Raw genomic sequence first — 19,522 nt, 5'->3', positions numbered from 1 at the left:
GAGAATGCACATTCACAGTTGGCCAACAAATCATATTTCTGGAATTAATACGAGCAAGTGGTTGCCAATTTTATAATAGAAGATTAACAGTGATCCGATGAAAAAACAGAAACAAAAATACTGGAGACATTAATTAGAGGTAACATTCTCCATTTGATCGGAAACAGGGTTACAAACTTGCAAGGAAACAAATCAAAGTGAAGAAAGAACAAAGTCATCTGCAATCGATAATGAGCCTCTATAATGGTCTACCCTGCTAATAAAGGTAAAAGCGATGGAAAAATATGAAATCTAATCAGTCTGTTTCCAGCCTCGCAATGTACTTGTCATAGAATTTGCCAGCTCGCTCAAGATCCCCAAGCTCAGTATAACAGTCTGCTATTGCCCCATAAGCCTCTGTGTTCCCAGAGCTCTCTCCTTCTCGTTCAGAAATTGCAAGAACCAGAGAGTGATATTTAATGGCTTCACGATACTTACCCTGCCTTTGCAGTGAGGCCCCTGAACAAAGCAGGTTTAGATTATGCAGAAATACAGGCCAGGCAATGAAAAGTTTGACTTTGCAGATGAAAAACGAGCAATGTAAAGACACAAGTATATTTGCAAGCTCCAAATGAGATATAAATGAGAAAACCCACAAGTTGCCAATAGATACAAAAAACTTGAACTAGATTCATCTCGACGAGGCTATCCAAGGACTCACAAAAGCCGAGGTGCCAATGAGTAGAGGAGAGCATGTCTCGGTTCAAACCAAACCGAATCGAACCAATCGATTTCGATTCAGCAGTTCAATTAGCCGAAACATTTAACTTGATTCGATTAATATTTTTTAGATTATTCAGTTTTCGGTTCAATTTAAACGTGTTAAATAACCGACTAACCGATTTTACTATATACTATTATATTAACTCTTACCCAACCTAACCAGTAGTCCAAACCCAATCTCTTTCCACTCCCTTACCCAACCCAATCAGCAATCTAAGTCCAAACGTATTAAATTTGCAAACTTCAGTTTTGATATAACCAAACCGAACCGAACTGATTTTTATCGATTTGATTCGGTTTGGTTATATATTAATAATCGGTTTAGTTCAATTTTTAATATTTTTAAATTTTGATTTTCGGTTCGATTCAATTGCACAGCCCTACCAATGACCCAATTTTTTTAATAATAACAAGATCTAAAGCACTCTCAATAAATGCACAACTATATGGAACAAGAACTTCTTTATTTGTTGATCAAGTATATAAGAATATATCACATGGCAAAGGAGTGAGACACACCTAAACCTCTTGCAGCCTTCTTCTCCTCTATTGGATCTTTCAGACTCTGAGCCAGCTCAAGAGCTGTCTTAAACTCTACAAATGCCTTCTCTGGATCTTGATTCCTCAAAAAGTTCTTTCCAGTTTTTAACCGAGAAATCAATTCCTGCTTTCTTGGATCAACAATCACTTCATTCTCTGCAATTCTACTACCAACAGGAGCATAACTCAAACTGGGGGCATAGGACTCAATTTTAGCTTGCCTTCTTAAAGCTGCATTGATTTGGCGCAATTGTTCATTCAGCCGCTGCAATTCCCCTCTCCTCTGTCGTGCAAGCAATCCTATTGCATAGGAAATGAGTTTTTACAGCAAGAACTATGGGAAATGAGTTTCATGTTCATTATATAGCTTTAAGTGAATATTTTCAATGTGACCGTGAGAAGAAGACCATCAAATACAATTGAGAAGAAGCATGGGAAGACATTAGAGGCTCCCTCCCACACTGATCTTCTACATATACTAATTGGTGCAATTCTTGTAATCAAGTTATAGAGCTTCCTCTCACATCAAAGGCACCATACCTCCAACTGTGGCTCCTATGAGAGCCACAAATAGCAGCAAAGGCATGTTGAAAAAAGAGTTGTCGGCCTCACATGTTTCAGCTAAAGCTTCAAAAGGTGCAATCCACATCAAGGCATTAGTAACAAAAAATGCCAATGCCGAGGATCTACATTTTAAAATGCCCTGCAAAGGCAATGGTGTATTATTCAGTCAGACAGTGAAATATGATGTCAATGGGGATAACGATATAATTCTTGTTGTAACAGTAGTTACTGGAATGGAAGCCTAGAACATCTTAATGGAAAGAAATTCAGACATACAAAAGGCAACATAAAGCGAATACTTGCCTGGAATTCTAAATATTTCATATGTCAAGGATTTTATTTTGTTCCCTGCTTATGTTTTTGGCAATATCTGATGAGAGATGGAGCGCTGATTGTGTAAGTTTACTTATCTGCTAATGAATTTCATTTCCAGTGATGATATAAAGGTTGGGACTAAACCCGCTTTCTCTTTCATCTTGTGCAACATATGAACTAGGCAAAACAGCAGGGTGGTTTTATTGGAATTGCTAGTAAATAATATGATACAGTGCTCATGTGCTAAATAGCAAAAGATTATATTCTGCTATAGTCCTGAATATTAATGTACTTAAACAACAGGAACAAACTCGTTAAAATACTCATAAATAAACAAAAGAAAATAGAACAGACTCACCATCATACCTGATGAGCTGATAGTTCCTCAAAGAATTTCTCACAAATAGGTGATACTTGAACGACTTCTCCTTGCACTGCAGGCCTCAGATGTACACTTTCGCCCCTTGTTAACTCGTGGCGAAAAAGAGAGGGAACACTGGAGGCATTTACAGATGATGATGCAAACTTTTCCACTTTAAACAAAAGCGAACCCGACTTCCCTGGTTTAGCATGATCAAGATTTCATTTCAGATTCATGTATGAATATTTCTACTGCATTTTTTTTTATTTCCAATCGAAGGCATCGGATAAATCATGCTCAACTAATTGATCATCAAGACATGACCTACCAAATCCATCTATTAAATTTACACAGGTTTCAAAACTTGTAACAAAAAATTGATAAAAATTATACAATATTAACAAATTTCCTATCCTATTCCTTCCTTAGTTTTCAGAAAAAAAAATACAAGCAAATGCTACTGAACTGGAAAATTAGTAAAGAATAACGTCTATATTCCACAATTCGAGCTTCGGGAAACAAACTGATAAAGAAACAGAAATCAAAAGATCAAGTATACAAGGGTAAACATTAAACAAAAATGAAGCAAGTACGTGGTGAAGTGACATAAGTAATAGTGTGAGGCGAGGAAGTACACACCCGTAAGATGAGAATTGCCAGAGATGACGAGATCGGACGACGGCGAAGTGACGGAATATGGACGGGCAATGAAGCAAGCGCAACGGATTACTCCAGCCATTTGGTTTGAAGAAGAAGAAGACACGACTGTTGGCGATGCTGCAGTGGGCTAATATGCATACACAAATTAGATTTTCTGACAGAACACGAGCGCAATGGGATAAGATGCACCAATGTGCCTCAAAACGCACCGTTTTTAGCCTTTCCCTTTAAGCCTAATATCCATTTAGCATCTTTTTTAAGATTTAAATAGTTGGTTTAACTATTAAGATATATGAATTTAATTCTTTAAATTTTAAAATATAATAAATTAAGCCATCATGAGGTTAAAAAAAATCATTAAATTTAAAAATAAATTAAGCAATATCTTATTTTATTTCATATCTTTTCTTTATATTTATCATTTTGTTTACATTATTAACTTTATTTGATTTATATGTGAATTTAAGTTATCTACTTACCTTCATGTTACTATAATAATAATTAGATTTTAGAATAAATTCAAATAATTTATATTATTTTTAATTAATTTAAAATAAATTTAAATATTATTAATATAAATAGTTTGAGTTTACTAATTTAATTTTTATAAATATTCTACTAATTTTTACTAATTTAATTTAATTTAATTTTTTTAATTATAATTTTGATAAATTAAAAAATTTTAATTATATTATTCAAAATTTAAAATTTAAAATATTAAATATAAATATAAATTACGTTTAAATTTTTTTTCTAATATCTCAAAATTAAATAATAAATATTTATGAAAAACAGAAACGATGCGGTTAGAATCATCTCAAACCCGCGCTGGCATGCGGGCTTGTTTCGGTTTCTGGCTCGAAAATTTTCATGTGCTAGTGCTACTGACTGACTCACTGGTCTGTAGGGTTTATGCGACTTCAAAACCTTTTGCCCTTTACATTCCCGCGCTCAAGCGTCTAGGGCAAGGGGTTTTCGCTCCACCTTGTTGATTTCTGAAATTGCAGGCTTTTTCCTCTCGACCGTGGTTTGGGAGCGCACAGGTGGTATCTGTTGGGGGCACTAAATGGATGTTGAAATGGAGGCCTCTCCTAGCTATTTCGATCCCGAAGATCTCACCTCCAGAGAACAGTTCCGCCGCTATGGGTATAATTCCTGTTCTCTCTATCATGTCTTCCGTTTGCTTTTCAATATGTAATGTTCTCTCTCTGTGTGCGCAAAAAAAAAAAAAAAAAAAAAAAATCTGTGCTGGTGGTGAATTGAAAAGAAACGAAATTTCTTTTTCCTTTTTAGGTGATTGGTACAGTTTTCTATAGCTATTTTAGTTATGGGCAGCTTATTTTGAGTTACTTCTTGGAAAAAAAAGATCCCCAGTGTCTTCTCAATCAGCAGCTAGTTGAATTGAAATCTGGTGAATAGCTGTGAAAATGTGAAAGACGAAGAAAACAAAGCAGATTGATGATGACACCTTTTGGAATTTAAGTTGAAAAGAAAGCTAGGGCCTAAATTATAGGTTGGTTATGTAAATAATGGGAAAATAAATAAGTATATACAGGGGGACTAACTTGTAGAAACCTCAGAGTGCTACAATGGAATAATTTTCCATTCTGCAATTTTCCTCATTCTATTATATTTTGTTCTTGTTGCGATTGGTTAAATGTTGCTTGCTGTTTTTTGATATTATTTTGGGAAGTCTTTCTATTTGTTATGCAATGTTCCGTGCTGCATATGTTGGCACTCAACGCATGGATTATGTGCAGGAAAAGGCACTCAACTTCAAGTGTATCACCGTACCAGGACACTCCAGTGTCCAAGTTCAAGGAATCCAGGCTATTGTATGAGGGGCAGAGTATCCACAGCCCAACAAATGCTGCACTTCTTCTTGAGAATATCAAACAAGAGGCTGATAGTATTGACACTGATCATATAGAAGGTACACCTGCGAGGACACACTCTGCTTTTAAGAGGAGATATTCCGTTGATAGTCATGGCATCTCAGAGGTTGATCTTGGTGTTGATTCAATAAGACGGCTTGGAAGTGAATCACTTAAAGCTTGCAAGATAGAAGATGAGTCATTGACGGATAGTGGAGAGACAATTTTTGGTCTATTCGCATCTCTTATTGATTCTTCTATCCAAGGTGCTTGAAATAAATAGTTTTATTCAATCTTTAGTTCTAAAACATGCAAAATGTTGTACTTATGAACAAATTGCTTTGGTTGTTGTAACTGTTGGTAATTCATAGTATAGTATTGCAGACTGTTTTTATTAAAACTCAAAATGATTATGGACATACTGGAACTGGTAATGGAGTGATCGATTTGCTAGGTTCATGATAAGGAGATCATCCAGGAATCTTTTCTTTTATTATTCACTTGTAGAATGATTAAGAGAAAGGACAATAGACCTCTCAATTCAGATTTTAAAAAAGAAAAATCTTATGTACTCCATATTGGTCAATCAAGAACGTAGCTTCTGGAATAGAATATATATTATGGAAAGCATGCTGATATATGAGACCTTATATGATGTTAAAGGCATGGGAATTGTATAATTATTTTTGGTGTGCATTTTTTTTGGTTTCAATATCATTTTCTTTTTTTTTTATTGTGAATTGTTTTGTGTGTACAGTAAAGGAAAAAAATGATGGCAAAACGTCTTATAATAACAGTTTGTTCATTTTAGTGCTATACCTGAATTCTTGATATGTATTATAGTTGTGCAGTTGTAGAATGCACAAGTTTCCTTGATATACTTTGAAGCAATTTTATGATTTTCTAAGAATTTCATGTTAATGTTTTATTTGTCAATTCTGCCAAAAAATTTTGAGCTGTTTGTAATTGCTGCCCTTTTCCACTGAGGAAGATAATGTTAAAAATTTGGTGCTTGAGGATGCAATTCTTCAGCTATTTATTTTTATTTATTTATTTATTTATTTTTGTCATCTTAAGAGGAAGGAGAAATTGATTGCAGGAAAGGGTATAGCTGCAGGTGAAATCTAAAAATCTGTTGAAATTAAGTTGATGTTTAACTATTGCCAGATATTAGCCAAGTTACTCCTCTAAAAGCTTCAGATTTATAACACCACAAGAATGCATAAAAATGCCTGCCCTATAGTAAATGTTTACTCAGGTCATATTCTTAAGTTTGTAAAAATTCCAATTTTTTGGTCAGTTATTTTGGGGGATGAGTCATTCATTCATAGGAAGGAATTCCTTATCCTTGAAAAGTATATGATTTAGACAGCTGCTTTCCACATTTTCTTAAAGTCATTGTTCATTTTTTAATTATTATACTGCTCAAATATTGAGGAAGCATAATGATTATTCACTCATTCATTTTCATGGTAATGTCTTTTTGCAGGGTTGATGCCTATTGCTGATTTGATATTAAGGTTTGAGAAATCATGCAGGAATGTTTCAGAGTCCATTAGGTGTGTCAAAATATTAGAACATTTACCAGTTTTTATTAGTAAAGGCTTGCCTTAGGGTTTTTTAGTTGCAGTGCTATTATGATAGTGAGTTTTATAGATATGAAAAAATTTGATCATGCTGTCCAGTTTATTTATATGGATGTGGAAATTATCTTCCTTTTATTTTCTGTTGTGATCTGAGAATTCTGCATTTAGAATTATTATTTTCTCATATAAACAACTGCGTGTGTTGAGTGACTGTACTATTATAAGCCATGTTGTATAAGTTTTGATTGATCTTTCTGAAGTTTCTTGGGTAGTAGATGAACTGTACATGTTATGTAAGTTATGATGGATCTTTCTGAAGGTTATGGGTAGTGGATGAACTCTTCATGCATAAAGCTTGGTAAATTATGTAACATCAACATCCTACGTGGTTATATGACTGCAAATACTGTGCATTGTTTCCTAGGTATGGCCCCAATATACGGCATCGGGTTATAGAGGACAAATTGATGAGGCAGGAGGCTCAGCTTCTGCTTGATGAGGCGGCTACCTGGTCTCTTCTTTGGTATCTATATGGGAAGGGTAATCAATCTTGATCCTTTTACCATTTACTTCTTGCAATTCATCCAAGATGAGTTTGTAGTATTTCATATTTTTGGGTGTATTACGTTCTTAAGGAGCTGTATGATTGTGTGAATACCCCATGAATGTTCATGCATATTCTTGGACATGTTTGTGCATGGGCATTCCTACACACAAATCGCAAGCGAATTTAGTATGCTTGTGTCTTGAGTTTAGAAGATATTTAATGCACTTGGTATTAGTTATGCAAGTAGATGAATATGTTCAATAAATTTATTTATGATGGTGAGATTGATTTTTTATTTTTCCTTCTTATTTTAAACTTATTGTTCCTATTTGAGCCTTTGGTTTCATTAATGATGATTTTTTGTTCTTCTTGCAGTGACAGAGGAACCCCCTGAAGAGCTTATTGTGGTATTTTCTTCTATTTTCCCATGTGTTGTTAAATAGAAAAAGAACATATCATCCTTTCTAAAATTGTTTTGTACTTCGACATTTTATATGATTCAAAGGGTTTATTCTTATTTCAGTCACCATCAACATCACATTTAGAGGCTTGCCAGTTTGTTGTGAATGATCATACAGCACAGTTATGTCTCCGAATTGTTCAGTGGCTGGAAGGATTAGCCTCTAAGGCCCTTGATTTGGAAAGCAAGGTGATAAATTTTCAAATTTCTTTAGTTTGGTTAGTCTTAACTAGTACGTGGAGTGTTATTAAGTTACATAGTTTCATTGTATTGGATGATTGGAAAAATCCCTGTCCTCCCACCTTGGATTTCTTCCAAAGAATTTTATCTCTGAAAATTTCTAGAATTTTATAGCTCGCTTGAGGTGATTAAAGTGAGATTCATACTGAGCGTTATTAACTGCAGATAGCACCATCTCATACATTTTCATATTTCATCTTTTGTTTCTTTAAGGTAATAGCTGTTAACATTTATCAGGCAGGCTATTATTTCATTTGGGTTTCAACTTCATGCAATTTTAGCAATCCTTAATGGTTGAGTTGGGACCTGGTTCATCTATTTCCCTTCTTTTATTGGTGTGTGATCTTTTGCTGTGAGAAGCGGGGTCATGTTCCATAAGCAAGTATTTTTGAAGTCATTCAACTTGAGCATGGAAACATTGACAATTTGGAAGCTGGAACTGGTCAATACAAAATCTATGAAGGAAGTCATGCCTCACTTTTGTCTTGTCAAATATAAATCAATATCTAATTTAATTGAGACAGACAGGTAAAGTGGTTATGAAGATGCTATTAGTTGAGGACAATGTCCATCCGAGATATTAAGGTTTGTAAGCTGGAAAATTGGTATTGCAGGTTATGCCAAAAGTAAGAGTACTCATACCATACTTTCTTTGCCATGAACTCTGGATGTAGAATGATCAACATCAGCATGTGCAGCCTTTTGCAAATAAAAATTCTTAGCCTTGCTAGTTGCTATATAATAGATGTGCTTGATTTCATGTACATGTATGCAGGATATGTGATGCATGCAAGTGTAGACTCTTGGAAATTCTTCACTTTCTATTACATTGGATTGGTTTCCTATGATCCAGCATTCTTCACAATGCCCCTACCAACCCCCACCAAATAAAAAGAGAGAGAGAGATAAAATTCTGCTTGCAGATCATCCTAGTTCTGTGTGCCCCAGTAAACCTAGATTTTACAACAGTGTAAAAGCTCTGTAGCTTGGTGTTTCAACTTACATATTTAGGTATTTAGTAACTGCAACTTTGAACTCCTTTGAAAGGATTAAGATATAGAAAGATACCCTGGATTCCCTTTTGTCTTCAACTGAACATTCATATTTTTGTGGATGTTATTGGTGGAAGGTGGTCTTGAAGCAATAGGTCCCCTTTGCTCAGCAATCTGGGATTTGTATTAAAGCATCACCGTATCCGGCAGTTCATCAGTTATTTTTGACACGTACTTCTTAACATTCAGGTGAGGGGGTGTCATGTTGGTACCTATCTTCCCAACTCAGGAATTTGGCACCATACTCAACGTCTTTTGAAGAAAGGTTCCTCTGGTACAAATACTGTGCAGCATTTGGATTTTGATGCTCCAACTCGTGAACACGCTCATCAGCTACCAGATGATAAAGTATGCTTGCTTATTTATGTATAGATGCTAATTTTTGCCATTTTATGTCAAATTTAAAATGAAATGTGAAAGGATTAAATAATTATGGTAACATTTACTTGGTTTTTGCTGCTTCAATGTATTAGAAATGTATGCTCTAACATACCTAAATCATAATATTCTTTTGGCATTTTACCTGTGCAGAAACAAGATGAATCTATTCTCGAAGATGTCTGGACTCTATTAAGGGCAGGAAGACTGGACGAGGCATGTGACCTTTGCCGGTCTGCTGGACAGGTACTCAAAATTAAAGGTTTAAGGTCATGAAATATTTCACATTGTGTTTTATCTTAGCCATTTTTGATATGCATATCCTTGTTGGCAGCCTTGGAGAGCTGCATCTTTATGTCCTTTTGGGGGGTTGGACCTAGCTCCTTCTGTTGAAGCTCTGGTGAAGAATGGGAAGAATAGAACCCTGCAAGCCATTGAGTTGGAGAGTGGCATTGGCCACCAATGGCGTCTTTGGAAATGGGCTTCCTACTGTGCAGCAGAGGTAAGGTTCAATGGAGGAGATCAGAAGGTTTTCCTGCATCCTTAAATTCAGATCTAACATATTCTACACCAATTTCTTTCACCAATACATAATATTCTTTTTTCATTACTACTTTTATTCCATGCCGAATTTATCCAAATTTCTTCTCTGAGAATATCCTAAATGCACTTTCTTTTGTGATAATATCGGTTTTCTTTTCGTTTTTATACCAGAACTTTTACCCCTGTTGAGATTCATGAATTCTTTACCTTAGTAGAATAATATGTTGCAAGTTTGTGGTGTTATCTTTCATTATTTACACAAATGGTTCAATTAGTTTCTCAGAGTTTGCCATTTTTTGCTCGTTTGGTCTTGAAGAAAATTGCAGAGCAAAACGGTGGAAAATATGAAGTTGCTGTATATGCAGTGCAATGCAGTGATCTTAAACGTATGCTTCCAATTTGCAGAGACTGGGAGGTATGTATATATATATATATATATATATATATATATATATATATATATATATATATATAGTTGATGCAAAATCCTGGAAATGTTCCTTTTGTTTTAATCTTATATATAATGAGTACTATAGATTTTGGTCCTACAGCTGTTTATGTTGTGGGATCATTAATTAATATGCTGCCTATGGTTCCACACCTTGCGCAGAGTTGGTCACCTTCTTTGTACTTGTTTCATATTTTCTTGCTTTGTTCTTATGTTACTTCTTCTCTAATCAATTGTGATCCACCAAGAGCAGTAGTCCATGAATTGAGAACTTCCATGAATTTCACTGACCTTTGTAGTATGATTTAATTGGTTGCATCTAATTGTGATATTTCTTAACCAAGTATCAATTTTACTCGATTATTTTCCTTCAATTTTTATCATTATCAATTCTTAGAGTAGCTTGAATCTTATACTCAATGTCTTTGCAGTCGGCTTGCTGGGCAATGGCAAAGTCTTGGCTTGATGTTCAGGTGGATTTAGAGTTAGCTCGTTCACAACCAGGGAGAATGGAGCAGCTTAAAAGCTATGGAGATGGTATTGATGGAAGTCCTGGACAAATGGATAGTGCTTCTCACTCTACCATTGGACCAGAAAATTGGCCACTCCACGTTCTGAACCAGCAACCACGTAACCTTTCTGCTCTTCTACAGAAACTGCACTCAGGGTATATTTGCAATTTACTGTTTCAATTTCATTCTTGGGCAGTATGCTATGCTTTATGTGATATCTCCACCTTTTTGCATGATTTAGTGAAATGGTTAGCGAAGCTGTTACTCGAGGGTGCAAGGAGCAGCAACGGCAAATTGAGGTTTCTCTTCTTACAAAAGAATTTGTACACTTGCATGTGCATTTTGTTTCTTGGTTGGGACGTTAGAATATTTATTATATATGAAATTGAATACTACATTCAGGTCTTCTAATTATTCTCTTCAAATATAATGTTACAAATTTTGCATTGTACATTATGCATAGAAAACGGAACTGCCTCTTCCCCCCTCTTGGCAGTAAAACTACAAAAGAAAAAAACAAAACCTTGAGTTTCCTATATCTGTATTTGTAAATTATTTTTACTTTTATTTCCATTTCTTATTCAATAAGAATATAGTTACTTCTGATTTTAAACATTTTGTTGTAACCTTTTCTTCCTGTCTTTTTATCTCTAAAACCACATTGTTGTACAGATGGATCTTATGTCGGGTAACATACCACATCTACTGGACATGATTTGGTCATGGATAGCACCTTCAGAAGATGATCAAAATAACTTCAGGTGGTTAATTAGGGTTGGTCGAGTTGATTTCTTTTTGCAGCATAGAGGCTGTGGAGTGTGGAGGGAACAATGTGTTCCTGCATATTTCCTTTTCCTTTCCCCCCATTTTAGGTCTCTGATTTAACAACTTCTAAGTTGACTTCTTGACTGATTTGAGTTTTGTTTCCTGTCAGGCCTCATGGTGATCCGCAAATGATTCGATTTGGCTCTCACCTCGTGCTTGTGCTTAGGTATTTACTTGCGGAGGAAATGAAGGATTCTTTTAGAGAGAAGATTATGAATGTTGGTGATCTTATTCTACATATGTAAGTACTTTCTAGTTAAACTTACAGTCTTACATAGTATGCAGTGTTGGTCTGTGGTATAGAAAATTCACTTGTTCTAACTTGATATGTCTTTCTAGTTTTTGGTAAATATCTCAATCAGGATATTACATATCTGTATCAGCCTATACTTAGCAGATTTTTAAAGGCCAATATGGTATTTCTGTGCATTTTCATGACCTGGAAGTCACTAAGAAATGCTAGTGTAACTGTATGATGGCTAGAACAGCCATTGCAACCTGTTTCACTAATTGTGTAAAGGCTTGGCCATTGGGGGGGGGGGGGTAAGCTAGGGAGGGATCTGGATAGTGGGAAGGCAGCACCATCTGGATTTCCGTTTCTTCTTTTCTTTTTTCCTCCAATTCTAAACCTTAAAATGAAGAGGAAGAAGAAGGATGAAAAGTGGGCAGAGCTAACATGATATGCTTTTTTGAGCCCAAATTCCTAACTGTCTGATGTCTAAATAAGGCTTCAGACCCTAATGCATGGTGGCTTCCCTTTAAATTGATGTTGGGATTGTTAGTGTTTGTTTTAGCCTTATGTATATATATGTTATCATTTCTAACACAAACCATTTGACTTTTGACTTTTTATTTGGACCATTATCCCATTTTTCTTACTTTCTTTGATACAGTTTTTTTTTTTTTTGTGCAAACTTAGTAGACCTAATTAGTTATGGCCAGAGTTTTGTTCAAAACTAGACTGGTCCAACCCGGAACTAAAATTTGTCAAACTTGAATTGATCGAGAACTGACCTTGAACTGGACTGGAATCAATCTTCTGGTTTTGGGGCAAAATGATTTTTTCATTTGAAAAAGGAAGAAATTTTAGAAGACCTCAATCTTTGGATTTGACAAAAAAAGTGGATCAAAATAGAACGGGACTGGACTGGACCATTCAGTCCTGGCTAGCTTGAATTCACAATAGCAGCAACCTATCCAGTATGATTCTGTGACACTTTCTTCTTCCAAAATCATTTCTGATTTTGTTATTTAAATCCTGGATATCAATAGGACATGGACAGAGAAGAGAGATGCACACATGCCCTGGCATGGATAGAGTAACATGAATACCCACTCATCAAGCTATATAGAATATGCATATCCAGCATGTCTATTTGACAGAGCCATGGTTCTACAATCATTGGCAGGTGCACCTTAATGAATGAGGGGTTAATTGACCCCTCTTTTCATTAAAATGTTTCATTCACATGGCATGCAAATATAAATTGATATTGCATAAGTTTAGTTATTGAATCCTTTTTTGATAGCAAAAAGATAAGTTGCTAATTTAGCTGACTTGCTTGAATTTGGTAGTTTGTTCTGTTCTTTTTTTGCATAAAAAGGTTATGTAGATTGGCTCTACTTTATCCTACTAATTTTTTAGTGTGTTTTTGAGGACTGTGTGGTTTACTCATGTTTGTGTCTTGTCTTGGAAAGAGGCTTGTACTGAAAAGTCAAATTTCTGCTCATGGTCTATTATTGCAAATTCAATTTTCAGGTATGTGATGTTTCTTTTCTCAAAGCAACATGAGGAGTTAGTTGGGATTTATGCTTCTCAGCTTGCACGTCACCGTTGCATTGACCTTTTCGTGCACATGATGGAACTAAGACTAAATAGCAGGTATGGCTGGTCATTAAGATTGTGTAAAAGGAGAAATTGAAGACTTCATTTATTTTCTTTTAGTGTTGTTTTTGACCTTAGCATCCTCTGATTAGTTTGTTGATTGTAATAGAAAGATTATTGATAATCATGTGTAATAGGATTAACTAGATAATTGGGTATGTAATGCCTAGGCATCTTATACACTGTTTCGTTTGCCACAAATTGTAAACAGGCTTACTAAATAATTCTGTCTGAATTGTAAAAGCAATTACCTTAGATCTGCAAAACTAGATGAGATGTTTTTAGGATGGGCTTTCCTTTTCTGCAGCCGTTAGTTTAGGCACAAACTTGTATGATTACATACAGGAGTATTCTTTAATTGCTTTGTGCAACCTTCTTCTATGGGGTGCATGTTGCACTGGAAGGAAAATCTCTTGGATTATCATTTTGGTCAGTTTAGAGCCTGTTTGTATACTATGTTGATGTGCTAATGTTTGCCTCTTTTTGCTTGGAAACAGTGTGCATGTCAAGTATAAAATTTTCCTTTCTGCTATGGAGTACTTACCATTTTCTATGGAGGATGATTCAAAAGGCAGTTTTGAAGAAATCATTGAGAGGTATTCAAAAGTTAGTAAACCATGCCATTTTTTTTTAAAAATTCTGAGAGCATACATGCAAACTATGTTGTTACCATTTTGTAGTTAGTGTTTTAATTTGGGTGGACCACAACAGGGTTCTGTCAAGATCTCGAGAAATCAAAGTTGGAAAATATGATAAGTCATCGGAGGTTGCAGAGCAGCACCGTTTGCAGAGTCTACAAAAAGCTATGGTGATTCAATGGCTCTGTTTTACACCACCCTCTACAATTACCAATGTTAAAGATGTCAGTATCAAACTTCTTCTGCGGGCATTAGTGCACAGGTATTTGATCAAAATAATTTTTTCTGGAATATGGGATTCTTCATGATGAATAGTATTCCCAGACAATGGTTGGATTTCTGGCTACTAGCAAGGATCTTCAATCTACGATTAGGACATTTGAACTTCTCTGAAAGTTGAGAAGTGAATTTCCATTAGTGTGTTCTTGTGGCTGCTTATTGATACGTGGGAATAATTGTTATTAAGTTGTCCAGTTGTTTGATGCATAAGTCTTGTGACATTTAGGGGAGGTTACCTTCAAGTTGTTCAGTTGCTGTCTAAGAGAAATGAGAAATAGAAGCTGTCATTTCTAATGCTACCTTTCTTCCTGAAGGCTGTGTGTGTGTGTACTATTTGTAGTATTCCTGATATGATCGTCTCCTCTTGGCCTTTATGGTCCAGTTTATCCTCCTTTGCATCATTCTGACCTGTAGTTCTTGTTTTTTTATATAGCAACATCCTGTTCAGAGAATTTGCTCTGATTTCTATGTGGAGAGTGCCAGCAATGCCAATAGGTGCACATGCATTGCTTAGTTTACTTGCTGAGCCATTGAAGCAGCTTTCAGAAATACCTGATACCCTTGAGGATTATATTTCTGAGAATCTGAAAGAGTTTCAAGACTGGGTATGCAGTTTATTACTAATACTGTCTGCATATTACTCTTTTTCTTTTACTCTCTCATCTTCTGACTATTTAATGTGCATTTACATTGTAATATATTTGTTCCTTTTATCCTGTATTAATTAGAACGAATACTACTCCTGTGATGCAACATATCGCAACTGGCTCAAAATTGAATTAGCGAATGCAGAGGTTCCTCCCCTTGAACTCTCAGTGGAGGAAAAACAAAGAGCCATTACAGCAGCTAAGGAAACATTGAATTCATCTTTGTCGTTGCTGTTAAGTAAGTGACCATGTCCATCCCTTTTCTTTTATGCGTGCTAAGTGCACATGAGGACTGGCAAGTAACCGCCCTCATATGATTGTTGTCATTAAGAGTGGTGGGATTTAGTTGCCTTCTTTTTGATTCATGAGCCTTTTTGGCTGGTAGTAATGTCTTGATATCTTTGCTTTAAATGCTTGCCACAGAGAAAGATAAGCCCTGGTTGGCTGCTGTTGAAGATCATGTATATGAATCAATGGCTCCTGTATTTCTAGAACTGCATGCCACTGCTATGCTCTGTCTGCCTTCTGGTGAATGTATGTGTCCAGATGCCACCATTTGTACTGCATTGATGAGTGCCCTTTACTCCTCAGTGAGCGAGGAAAGTGTGTTACACCGCCAATTAATGGTATGTTTATATGAATATTTTGTTTTAGTTATTAATTAAAACCAAAAAAGATCGAATATGGTTTTTCATACATTTTAGTGTAGGATACCTGATGATGATTAATTTCATGCAACAATGTTCCTTGAACTTATTTAAGTTCAGTGATTAATTTCAATTAGCTGGTCCATATAATTGCATGGATTTAGGATGGCTAATTTATGGGATTCAGTTACATACTTATGGATTATAACTTGCGAAGCAAGGGGTAGGCAAATTAGTTTATCTTATTGAGTAAAATTGGGGGCTAAAGTAAAACAACTAACTCCTATCGCTAAAGGGGAGTTTTTCCTAATAAAATCAGAAATGGAAGGAAAATAAAATTAATTGGCTCTATGTTGTCCCTCGGTTAAATGGTTATGATTTCTTGTTGGATTTGGATGCTTGAGGCAGGGAACAGGAATGTTTCTTGGGGCTGATACTCAGTTTTGTGGTGGGGAGGTAGTTGATTGATGGGGTTGTGGGTGCGACATAACATTTTATGTGGTCTTCAAACTTGTATATCTTCTTGATCAAGCATCGGTTATTCTAAGGTTCATTTGGTCTTTATGAGGGGTCGAGGAGGAAACTCTTCAAACATGAATGGCTATTTATTCAAGAATGAAAACAGCAGAGAGATATCTTCACGTGGCCTGCGAAAAAGACATCAACCTTTCAGTTAATTTTCTCTCTGTAATTGTCTTCAATTTTATTGAACAGGTGAATGTTGCCATTTCAACAAGGGATAATTACTGCATTGAGGTTGTTCTTCGCTGTTTGGCAGTGGAGGGTGATGGACTTGGATTACACCAATCTAATGATGGTGGTATTCTCAGTACTGTCATGGCGGCTGGATTCAAAGGTAAAAAACAATATTACATCTACTTCTGGATCAATTTATGTGGTTTTCAGTTATGTATGAAGAAACGTAAAGTGAAATAGTATTGATACTAGATTATAAAGCAGACCTTTGTGAATAATTTACTGCATAAGACTAAGTTTTCTTCTCTAGTTAAAATGTGCTAGAGTTTAATACAACATATCTGTACGTGATACTGGTTTCTAACATTTATCATTTTATCATTGTGTAAAATGTGGTACTTTAGCCTTTTGGTGAACTTGGATATTTTGACTAGCTGAACTTTGGAGCAGAACACTTGAAGCGGAAATATGAAAAAATGAGGTCGTGTACACATTGGTGTGGAATAAGGTGGAGGATTTTGAGAGTTTAAACTAGAAAGAATCTGATAGTTACTTGGGTCATGCCACCATTTGGTTATTTGCTCTTATATACTGGAAATATAGAGTATGATCATGAGGTGTGAATAATAATTAGCTCACGTGACATATCATGCGTATAGTTGATAATGTTATAAAAGAAACGGAAGCAAGTTTTTCTATAAACTGTAAAGACATGTGAAAGTGCTGTTGTTAATGAAAACATAAGTATGCATGCAACTACAGTAGGAACCTTAAGGCTAACATAAGTTCTATGGAAGTTCAAGGTGCTGTTTCAGTAGTGCCCGTGCCAATTGAATTTTGAATTATTTAATGCAGGGGAACTTCCTCGGTTTCAAGTTGGAGTTACAATGGAAATATCCAGATTAGATGCTTGGTATTCAAGTGCAGAGGGTTCTTTGGAAGGGCCAGCAACATATATTGTGCAGGGTCTTTGTCGTACGTGTTGTATACCTGAAGTCATTCTTCGATGTATGCAGGTAATTGTGTTCTTCGGAGATGAGAAATTTGTGGCATATATGCTGGAGTTGTCCTTATATCATTTATTTGTTGCAGTACTTTTTTCCCCAATGCCCTTAGTTTATGTTTGTTAAAGAATTACACATGCTAGAATGGAGTGGATTGATGGTATAGCAATGACAAGGATTGAGATAATGAAATGAGATCCCATTCATTTGTTTCTATGTTAACTGAGATAAATGTTCCTTGACCATTTCTGCTTGATATGCCAAATTAAAAATGAAAATGGAAGTCAATTCTCTTTTGAATTTGGACCTTTCAGTTTAAAAACAAGACCACCTTTTAGTTATTCTTTATTTGTTGATTTATTCATCGTTGTCATAGTTGTTGCTTAAATGACTAACAGTTTGAAGTAGATATATTACAGTGATTTGTAGTCCTTTAATTTTGTGTTGTAGAATAGTTTTGAGAAATGTTATTGGGACTTGAAACCCTTTAATTACTTTTAATCATCATTTGCCAACCATTTATTAATGTAATCGCTACTAGAACTTATAATAGAACAGCTATGGCTTCTGTATGCGTGTGTGTCTATATATATATGTCATTCTATCACGTTCACAGATTGAAAAGTAACCTAACAATGAAATCTGAAACATAATATAATTGCACTGAACATAACCTTACATTGCGACTGACAGCATCACCATTTCTGTGGTTTATATTGCACTGCCAAGGGTTTTGCCATTCCCAAAGTTTCTGTTGCAATTAACAGCAACGCTATTCCTTAGGTTTCGGTTTCACTAGTGGAGTCGGGCAATCCACCAGAAGACCATGATGAGCTGATTGAACTTGTTGCTTGCCCAGAAAGTGGTTACCTCCATTTATTTAGTCAGCAACAATTGCAGGTAAGTGAATTATCAATTTGATCATTTTCAAATGAGAAAAGAAACTCTAGCTAGAGGCTGATAGATGCAGCAATATTTCGTTTTTGGGTTTTGTTCTGGTTCTTGTCAGCAACAATATTTATGATGTGCATCTAGCATTGTTAAGTTCATATGACTGCCGAAGTGCCAGGTTTAATGATTTCTGCCGAACTTTGACTTGCACCTAATGTTTGCATTGCAATTTTAAATTCTTAGAATGCTTAGTTGTACAACACTAAATCTTCAACTAAATCTGTCACTTTTTTAAATTTTATTTCTTTCAACTTAGAACTGCTTTATCTTCTTCTTACCTTTTCCCTACAATTTTGGTTTTACTGGGTTGACCTGTGGGGTGGGAGGGATGAGCATGTCCTATACAATTAATTGTTTCAGCTGACTATGTTCAACTGCTGTCTCATCTGCAGGAATTTCTATTGTTTGAAAGAGAATATACAATATTCAAAATGGAGCTTGATGACGAACTCTCATCTTGATAATTTGCATTATGATTTAAAGCACAATGGAGCAGTATTACTACAAATAATTTCAATAGCATAATTAGATCAGTCGTGTTCTCTTAGTCGCATGCGTGTGGATTTGGAACGCTTTAACACTCGCATGCATCCCTACTCCCGTGGATCACTAGGGGTTTCTTGGCAGTAAAGGAAGATCCATCAGAGGTTAATTCCCTTCCAACAATTCGTGAATCCCACTTCTCCAGCCATTCCTGTGCAAGATCTTCTCTATTGTCCTTTAGATGGTTTCTTATGGTGAGATTACAGTTCTGAGTTCATCCAATTTCCGTTAACACTGCTTCCAGTTTTCTGAAATCCAGGCATGCTTTTAGCAGTCATATGAGTACAACTTCCCATTTTCTGGAAAGTGTGGTCTGTGCACTAAGCATATTAGCTTTTGTACACATGAAATCAGTTACCTTTTATTTATATTTTAGTGTTGAAAATGTGCGAGATGGATGAGAAACTGGACATTGGATTAATTGTCTTGTGTTTTTTTATCTTGGTCGGAATTGTCATTTATTTTGTATATATGTTTTTAGAAAGCAACAAAAACAAAGAACCTAAAACAGGTTGAAATGGATTTTGAATATTTCATCCCATTATAGTATGGATGTGATGTGATA

General features: G+C 35.5%; 2 protein-coding genes across 3 annotated transcripts; one reads left to right on the top strand and one right to left on the bottom strand.

The window, feature by feature from the left end:
• Positions 1-98: 98 nt before the first annotated feature.
• On the bottom strand, positions 99-3,356 carry LOC110626358 (protein FLUORESCENT IN BLUE LIGHT, chloroplastic). The gene is made up of 5 exons (XM_021772200.2): positions 3,182-3,356; positions 2,548-2,741; positions 1,843-2,005; positions 1,282-1,602; positions 99-498 (listed from the first exon to the last, which is right to left on the bottom strand). Exons 1-5 carry the CDS (start codon positions 3,279-3,281, stop codon positions 296-298), a joined length of 981 nt encoding a protein of 326 aa, XP_021627892.1. The 5' UTR covers positions 3,282-3,356; the 3' UTR covers positions 99-295.
• Positions 3,357-4,022: 666 nt separating this feature from the next.
• On the top strand, positions 4,023-19,396 carry LOC110626255 (nuclear pore complex protein NUP107). 2 transcript variants are annotated; one of them, XM_021772053.2, is made up of 24 exons: positions 4,024-4,348; positions 4,963-5,342; positions 6,566-6,635; positions 7,087-7,202; positions 7,585-7,616; positions 7,733-7,858; positions 9,151-9,309; positions 9,493-9,585; positions 9,674-9,841; positions 10,199-10,297; positions 10,762-10,997; positions 11,084-11,141; positions 11,515-11,603; positions 11,777-11,908; positions 13,427-13,549; positions 14,050-14,148; positions 14,264-14,452; positions 14,903-15,074; positions 15,198-15,354; positions 15,540-15,742; positions 16,478-16,619; positions 17,315-17,475; positions 18,247-18,363; positions 18,807-19,396. In XM_021772053.2, exons 1-24 carry the CDS (start codon positions 4,269-4,271, stop codon positions 18,873-18,875), a joined length of 3,270 nt encoding a protein of 1,089 aa, XP_021627745.1. In that variant the 5' UTR covers positions 4,024-4,268; the 3' UTR covers positions 18,876-19,396. The 2 variants fall into 2 exon arrangements, with proteins under 2 accessions (XP_021627746.1, XP_021627745.1); XM_021772054.2 differs by lacking the exon at positions 10,199-10,297 and having other exon boundaries at positions 4,023-4,348.
• The last annotated feature ends 126 nt before the right edge of the window (positions 19,397-19,522 follow it).

This window comes from Manihot esculenta, chromosome 11, assembly GCF_001659605.2.
Source record: "Manihot esculenta cultivar AM560-2 chromosome 11, M.esculenta_v8, whole genome shotgun sequence".
Taxonomy (NCBI): domain Eukaryota; kingdom Viridiplantae; phylum Streptophyta; class Magnoliopsida; order Malpighiales; family Euphorbiaceae; genus Manihot; species Manihot esculenta.
Note: the sequence above shows the minus strand (reverse complement) of the source record. Positions and strands in the feature narration are given on the sequence as shown.